This window comes from Delphinus delphis, chromosome 1 (genome assembly GCF_949987515.2).
Source record: "Delphinus delphis chromosome 1, mDelDel1.2, whole genome shotgun sequence".
In the NCBI taxonomy this organism is placed as follows: domain Eukaryota; kingdom Metazoa; phylum Chordata; class Mammalia; order Artiodactyla; family Delphinidae; genus Delphinus; species Delphinus delphis.
The window spans coordinates 9,163,489-9,172,068 of NC_082683.1; the positions used below are offsets into that span (position 1 = coordinate 9,163,489).

At 51.2% G+C, this 8,580-nt stretch overlaps 1 protein-coding gene across 1 annotated transcript in view; it reads left to right on the top strand.

Moving 5' to 3' along the window:
* PLOD1 (procollagen-lysine,2-oxoglutarate 5-dioxygenase 1) overlaps positions 1 to 3,830 on the top strand; it is a 28,122-nt gene extending 24,292 nt beyond the window's left edge. The window contains exons 18-19 of the mRNA XM_060014539.1: positions 66 to 191; positions 1,606 to 3,830. Of these exons, the coding sequence (XP_059870522.1) occupies positions 66 to 191; positions 1,606 to 1,761 (282 nt within the window). The 3' untranslated portion in view covers positions 1,762 to 3,830. The remainder of the gene's footprint in view (positions 1 to 65; positions 192 to 1,605) is intronic.
* Positions 3,831 to 8,580: the final 4,750 nt, after the last annotated feature.

Sequence of the window (8,580 nt, forward strand, 5' to 3'; positions counted from 1 at the left end):
GCCTTTCCCGGCCTTCGGGGGCCTCTCTCTAACTCCACTTCTCTTGTCCCGCTTCCTCAACGCAGGCCCAGTTCGACCTGGCCTTTGTTGTCCGCTACAAGCCTGATGAGCAGCCCTCCCTGATGCCACACCATGACGCTTCCACCTTTACCATTAACATTGCCCTGAACCGGGCTGGGGTGGATTACGAGGTGAGGGCAGGCCGGGGGGAGGGCTGGCTGGGGAGTACTCACAGCGTGGTCGGGCAGAGGGGCCCAGGGTATGCCGGTGCCAGGGAACCCGAGAGACAGGATTCCAGGTCCATGGGGACGGCTTCTTGGAAGGGGTGGGTTCAGAGCACAATTTGGTGGGAGGAAGAAGGCTTTAGACATAATAGAGCAGCGGCACAGGAGGACCAGGACCAGGCTGCCTGGACCTGGGTCCTGCCTCTCCTCTCACCAGCTCTCTGTAACATATAACCAGGCACGTTTCTTAGCATCTCAGTTTCCTCACGTCTTAGATGGGAAAACCTAGAGGGGCCCCCATAGAATGGTGAGAATTAGATGAGTTCATCCAGGTAATTGCTTACATGGACCCATAATGAGTACTCAAGGAATGATAGCTATTAGTAATCAAAAGCTTAGGGTTTTCTTCATTCTTGAAAGTAAGATGCAGCTTTGGGAATGACAGGACAGAGTTAGTGCAGGTGTGGGGCACAAGCCAGAGGCCAGAGGGGAGGGCTGAGGAAACCAGGAAGACGTGAGGGTTTCGAAGGAGCAGTTGAGGGCCTCAGGGCCCCAGGGAAGGCCTCTAGGTGTGATCAACTAGGGAGCCAGCCATTCATTCATTCACTGACTCCTTAAGCTACTATTTTCTAAGAGCTTTTTGGGACTCGGTCCTGAGCAGGCACTGTGAAGGACACCCATAAAAACACCTATCATTTTTTTGAGAGTTTACAATGTATCAAGGTTCTCATAGGGGATGATGTTGCCCCCTCCCTGGGGGGGACATTGGTAATACCTGACGTTGTCACAACTCTGGGGGTGCTACTGGCATCTAGTGGGTAGAGGCCAGGAATGCCCAGGACACCCCCCGTAAGAAAGAATTATCTGGCCCATGGTGGTGATAGCTGTGCAGCAGTGTGAAAGTGCTTAATACCACTGTACGCTTAAAAATGATTATGATGGTAAAGTTTATGTTATGTGTGTTTATCCCAATTAAAAAAAAAAAAAAAACGGGGGGGGAGAATTATCTGGCCCAAAATGTCCGTAGTGCTGAGGTTGAGAAACTGAGCCCTAAGCTCTTACTTGTATCGTCTCATTTAATTCTTACCACCCTGTACAGTTTGATGCCCATTTTCCAGAAGGGGAAACTGAGGTTCAGGTTGGTCACAGAGTTGCCTCCCTGCAAGGCCAGCGCTCTGGGTCCCTTGCTCTTTGCTGAGTGTCTTCCTTGGGCAGCTCGTGGCCGTCGCTCTGCAAGGCATCCCCAGGCAGGCTGTGCTGAGAACCCCTTGGCTGTGATGGCTCAGATGGGAGAATGGGGGTAGTAGGGGAAGGGCCCAGCGTCCCATTGGGGAACTGGTGCTTCCTGTTGCGGAACTGACTGACACCTCCTGTCTCCCAGGGCGGAGGCTGTCGGTTTCTGCGCTACAACTGCTCCGTCCGAGCCCCACGGAAGGGCTGGACTCTCATGCACCCCGGGCGACTCACGCACTACCACGAGGGGCTCCCCACCACCAAAGGCACCCGCTACATCGCAGTCTCCTTCGTCGATCCCTAATTGGCCCGGCCCGGCCACCACAGACCTTTTCCTCTTTGTCAACAACCGCTGCCCAGCAGCCTCTGGGACCTCGGGGTCCCAGGGAACCAGATCCAGCCTCCAGGCTCCTGACCTCTCATTGCTCTTGGAGCCGCCATCCGAGAGACTGGGCCACAGGCTAGAGGCAGAGCACACCTCCTTGGCTGGGACCTTCCTGGTGCTCTGGACACAGCCCCGGGAGAAACTGTTCACTTTCACTGCTTTGTAGCAACTCGTCCTTTCCCATCCCTCTTCCTGAAAAACCCAGTCCCACTTCCTCTGCTTCTTCCAAGGGGCAACACTTGAGCAGAAGAGGGGCTGACCCAGCTGCCCAGAGAGACTCTCGGGGTGAGAAGCCACGCCCCAGAGCTTCTCCCCGGCAGAGCCGCAGCCCCGAGGACTTCTGCTTCAAGCTTCGGGGTTGACACCGAGACCTGGATCAGACTCAAGTCCCCACCCTGACCGTGGGACTGCTGAAGCCCCATCCTCCCTGGCTCCTATCATGAGAGCAAAACTCTGTCCCTTGGAGACGGTGACTCAGAAAACCTCCCGGGAGACAGGAAATGCACGGATGCCACAGCTCCATCCTCTACTTGACCTTTTCTGGGGGCGCAGAGCAGGGAGTGGTATGTCCAGACACTGCACTGCGTCACCCTGTCCTGAATGCCTCCGGAGAGAGGGACAGACAGAAACGGGAGAGTTTCTACTAAAGGTCATTCAAACCACTGAGTGGGAGATGCTGGGGTGGGTGGGTGTCTGCAGGGAGAAACTTTAACAGCTCACGATTGGCAAGGAAGGCCGGCTGTGGGTGACTTGGCATATTGGGTCAGGCAGATTGGGTGACTTGTGTTTCCCACACTCAGTCACGTGTGATCTCCATGTCCTTTGTATATTCCATAAATCCTCCGTATAAGCCAGGCACTGCTACCTGGGGCACACTGTGTCATCTCTTAAGATCTGAATCTGGTGTCACCCTCCTCCGAAGCCTTCGCTGACCACCCTTCTTGCAAACATGAATGTCAGGGAACAGTGAACTTCTGCCCCACCGTACCCTGGGCAGATTTGTAGCACCAATAACACTTCAGGGCGTTTATTAATAACAAGCAGTAACCTCTATCCATCCCTGCTCTGGGCTGGGCATCGTGCATGTCAGGCCGGCTCAGCGCGCGGTCCTCTGGGGTAGGGGCTAGCATCACCTTTTTATAGATGAGGAGATGTAGGCTTGGAGAAGCCAAGTGATTGGCCTAAAGTCACACAAGTGCTAAGGACAGGGATTTGAATATGATTTCAGCAGAAATCTGGTCCCTGTCCCCGCCCCCCTCCGCCCCAGGCATCCTGTAATCAGTGGTGAGGACAAAAAAACCAAATGCAGTTCACTGTGGACCCGGTGTGGACGGGTGTGATAAGTGCCACAATGCTTGTAAGAACTGCTGTGGGGAACAGGAGGGACCAGCAGCGTGTGTAATAATGCTTCTCACCTGAGGTGATTTTGCCCCCAAGGGCATTTGGCAATGTCTGAAGGGATTTGGGGTTGTCACACCCTGGGAAGGGGGGTGGAATGCTGCTGGCACTAGTGAGTAGGGGCCGGGGACGCTCCTAAACATCCTGCAAGGCGTCCCTGCCCCCCAACAAAGAACTACCCAGCCCCAAATATCAGTAGTGCTGAGGCTGAGAAGCCTGCTAGCAGATGCCATTGAAGCTGGGCCTTGGAGGGGAAGGAGGTATCCAATAGGCAGAGACGCTCTTTAGGTCAAGGGCTAGAGCCGGGAAGGCACAGGTGGGATCTGAGAAGCAGGTTGGCTCGTGTGGGTGGGGTGGAGGGAGTCAGATCGCAAAACCCATTTTCCCCGGCTAAGGAGAGTTGGACTTAATTTAATTGGAGTCATTCAGGGGGTTTGCATATATATACTAAAGATAAGTTTTTAAAAAAAATTTTTTAAATTGAAGTATTATTGATTTACGATGTTTCAGGTATATAGCAAAGTGATTCAGGTCTATGTATATTCTTTTCCATTATAGGTTACTACAAGATATTGAATATAGTTCCCTGTGCTATACATTAGGTCTTTGTTGCTTATCTATTTTATTTACAGTAGTTGTGTACATGTTAATCCCAAATCCCTAATTTATCCTCCCCTCTAAAGATAAGTTTTTGTGTTTAAAAAACCCATGGTGACGGGCTTCCCTGGGGGCGCAGTGGTTGAGAGTCGGCCTGCTGATGCAGGGGACACGGGTTTGTGCCCCGGTCCGGGAAGATCCCATATGCTGCGGAGCAGCTAGGCCCGTCAGCCATGGCTGCTGAGCCTGTGCGTCCGGAGCCTGTGCTCCGCAACGGGAGAGGCCACAACAGTGAGAGGCCCGTGTACCGGTAAAAAAAAAACAACAACAAAAACAACAACAACAAAAAAACCCATGGTGGGGCCTCCCTGGTGGCGCAGTGGTTGAGAGTCCGCCTGCCGATGCAGGGGACACGGGTTCGTGCCCCGGTCCGGGAAGATCCCACATGCCGCGGAGCGGCTGGGCCCGTGAGCCATGGCTGCTGAGCCTGCGTGTCCAGAGCCTGTGCTCCGCAACGGGAGAGGCCACAACAGTGAGAGGCCCGCGTACCGCAAAAAAAAACAACATGGTGAATTCAAACAGTGCAAATCTTAATCTCTTTCCCGTCTCTCACCCCTGGCTTCCCAGTTCTCCCCAGAAGTGACCATGCCTAATCAGTTTCTTGGGTGTCCTTTCTGAGATGGTCTGTGCTATACGTGTGTGTGTGTGTGTGTGTGTGTGTGTGTGTGTGTGTGTCTTAGGGTTGTTTTTCATTGTTAACCTTTTTCTGATTATAAATGCAATTCATGTCCACCGTGGAAAAGTTCATCAAAATAGAAACAGGTAATGTGGAAAAGATGTCCTGCGAATGCACCGCACCCCTGCCCTGCAGCCCCACAATCACACGACCAGCCAAGCTAGGGGAGCCTTGTTATTAGAGGCCTCACAGCTTGAGGCAGTGCTTCGGAGAGAAAGCAGGGTGCTGGGTGGACGGTCATACTAGAGGCTGGGGATGGATTCCAAGGCTCCTGCAGCAGCCCAGGCAAGTGGCCAACGCCTAGGCCAGAGCTCGCAGGAGGGAACGGACAGGACAGATGTTTGAGGGGGAGAACCTCCAGGCAGAATCTTGCCCTAACTTGGGCAAGATTCTGCTGAAGAAGGGAAATGGAATTCACTTCGTGCCCTTGGAGTATTGACAGTCCCCTTAGGGAGGCCAGGGAGCTTGGAGGAGGAAAACAGACAGCTGCTCTACAAGGCAGCAAGTACAGGCCCCCGTGTGTGCCACATCCAGAGGCCTGGCCACACCCTGAGGCAAGGTCTGAGTGTGGCCTCACAGTCTGGGGTCTGACTCTTAGGATGCGAGGCTACTAACTCACTTAGCACAGAAAGGGCGGGACAGCTACCTCTGACCAACCTCACTGGGAACTGATAAGCTGGTTGGTCCAGAGGCTAACGATTTGCTTCTTAAGGTGTCCGCAGGCAAGATTCTACCATGGTTATAAAGCAGTGCAGTCCAGTAGGAATAAAGTTGGCCTTCCTTATCCAAATACGTATTTGGACGTGGAGGAGCTGTTCTATGCCATTTTATATAAGGGACCTGAGCACTGAAGGATTTTGGTGTTCCAGGAGGGTCCTGGAACCAATCCCCTGCGGATACCAAGGTACAACTGAATAATGTGAACCATAAATCCTAGTGTAGAGGAAAAACTCTATTGTTTTTCCTTATACTCCACACAATACTCCACTTAATGACACTTCTGGTCACCAAATGTGTCTGGGTTTTTCCCACACCAAGCAGTCCTCCAATTCTGAGTGAAAACAGAAAGGCTGTCTTGGGGATAGCATCAGATCCCATAGGTTAAGGGCTCAGTCCCACAAGACCGTCCCCACTTCAAATGCCAATTGCAAGTCCAGGTTGTCACCTGTGCTTCTGATGAACCATTTATAAATTTCAGATTCCCATGAGCCCCTCCTGAACCATTTATAAATTTCAGATTCCCATGAGCCCCTTAATTTAATTTAATTAATCAAATTAAAGTTTGATTAATTTACTAGAGTGGCTCAGAGAACTCAGGGAAACAGTTTACTTACTAGATTACTAGTTTATTATAAAGGGATACCACTTAGGAACAGCTAGATGGAAGAGATGCAGAGGACAAGGCATGTGGGAAGGAGTGAGGAGTTTCCATGCTCTTTCTTTTCTTTTTTTATAAACTTATTTATTTATTTTTGGCTGCATTGGGTCTTTGTTGCTGCGCGTGGGCTTTCTCCAGTTGCAGCGAGCAGGGGCTACTCTTCATTGCGGTGCTCAGGCTTCTCATTGCAATGGCTTCTCTTGTTGCGGAGCATGGGCTCTAGGCGCGCGGGCTTCAGTAGTTGTGGCTCGTGGGCTCTGGAGCGCAGGCTCAGTAGTTGTGGCGCACGGGCTTAGCTGCTCCGCGGCATGTGGGATCTTCCCGGACCAGGGCTCAAACCCATGTCGCTTGCACTGGCAGGCAGATTCTTAACCACTGCGCCACCAGGGAAGCCCGCCATGCTCTTTCTGGGCACGCCACCCTCCCAGCACCTCCACTTGTTTACCAGCCTGGAAGCTCTCTGGACCATAGTTCAGGGCTTTTTATGAGGACTTCATTACATAGGTGTTAAAACAGGCAGGTAGGGCTTCCCTGGTGGTGCAGTGGTTAAGAATCTGCCTGCCAATGCAGTGGACATGGGCTTGAGCCCTGGTCTGGGAAGATCCCACATGCCACGGAGCAACTGAGCCCAAGCACCACAACTACTGAAGCCCATGCCCCTAGAGCCCGTGCTCCACAACAAGAGAAGCCACCGCAATAGAAGCCCACGCACCGCAATGAAGAGTAGCTCCTGCTGGCCACAACTAGTGAAAGCCCACACGCAGCAACGAAGACCCAACGCAGCCAAAAATAAAATTAATTATTTTTTAAAAAATACACCAAAAAAACAGGCAGGTAGCTAGATGTGAGCAGAGAAAGGGGAGCACAGGCCAGATGGCAGGAAACCATGCATCTTGGGGTCCACAGGCAGACAGAGAAAAGCAGGAACCTCCAGACTGACAGGAAAGCACATATCCTGGGGTGGCAGACAAAGAAAGGTGGGAAAAGGTGGGAATCTCCGGTGTCCAGATGTAACCTTTTGCTCATTATGCTCTCATTACAATAAAAATTAGCCTTGCAGATAAGAAATACCCATCATACACTGGCACCACGACACTTCCAATCAAGGGTTAAATAAGGACAAAAATCCCTCCTCCCCTTGGGAAGGTGGAGCTGGAATGAAAATCAGGGAACACGACCCCCAAGCCTTCCTTCTGCAATGAATATTCCGCCCCACATAACCGACTTGCCAAGAAAACTCGGGGCAGCCACTCACCTGTCTGCCCGCTCTCCCTTTGAGAGAGTACTTTTGCTTAAATAAATACTCAGTTTACTTTCTTGACCTCCCTGTCTCATCTCTGAATTCTTTCTGCCATGGACAAGAACCTTTCTTTCACTGAGAATATAGGCATGGTTGATTAAATCATCGGCCATTAGTGATCAAGTCAACCTCCAACTCCTCTCTCAGGAGGTTGAGAGGGGTGGTGAGGCTGAAAGTTGCAACCCTCTAATCACGTGGTTGGGTTCCCCTGGCAACCAGCCCCCATCTTTAGGAGTTTTCCAAAAGTTGTCTCATTAACACAAACTCAGGTGTGGTTGAAAGGTGTGAATAACAAAAAGACACTCATTTCGCCTTTATTTGAATAGCTCTGAAGCTGTTTCAGAAACTGAGGACAGAACTAAATATTATGACAAAAGATGCCCCTATGGCTCTTATATAGGTAATTACCAGGGCTTTAGCTCTGCCAGGCACAGTAGACAAAGACCAAATATATAGTTCTTATTATAAACCACAATATCACAGCGAGCCACTTATGTAATTTGAGATTTTTTAGTAGCCACATTTTAAATAGTAAAATGGACAGGTGAAATTCATTTTAGTAATATATATTTTTTTAACCCAATTTATCCAAAATACTATCATTTTACAATACAAAAATATCAATGAGATTGTTTACATTCCTTTTCTTACCGAGTCTTACACATCTCAGTTTGCACTGGCCACATTTCAGGAGCTCGTAGCACATATGGCTGGGGGGGTACCATACCTGAGAGCGCAGGCTTGGAGCCTTCCCTGCTGTTGTTGAGGCCATCAGGAGTCTGTTTATTGCGGTGTCCCAGTGCCTGGCACATAAGGAGGCCTAGTAAGCTGCCATATGTGAGCTGGGGTAATCTCTCCTCTGAGCCAACTGGGACCGCTGTGAAAGTCAAAACGATGTATGTTAGGTAGCCTGCTCAGGGACTGTTGCTGTTCTTACTTCCTCAAAGTCAATTGAAGGGCGGCAGGCCCAGGCTTGCTTCCTGTCTTACTCTTGAGAGCTCTTGTCTAAAATACCAAACGCAAGCTTGGATTCCAGAGCAGACAGGGTCCTTGGGGTCAGGCTCTGGGGCAACAAACGAAAGAGCGGGAACCTCTAATCCACGCCCTTGGTTTCTTTTCCCCTTGACAGCTCGTGGCCCCGCCCACCCCAGCCCTTACCGGCGCCTGGCGGAACTACAGCCCCCATGATGCAGCGGGAGACCCGAAATTTACGTCATCGGCTTGGGACGCCTGGGCGGTGAATAAGATCGCTGAGGCGCTTCTCCAGGAGCTGAGCCAGCTGACCCCTGACCCATAAGCGTTAGTAGGGTGGAAGCTGCTGAGCTCGGA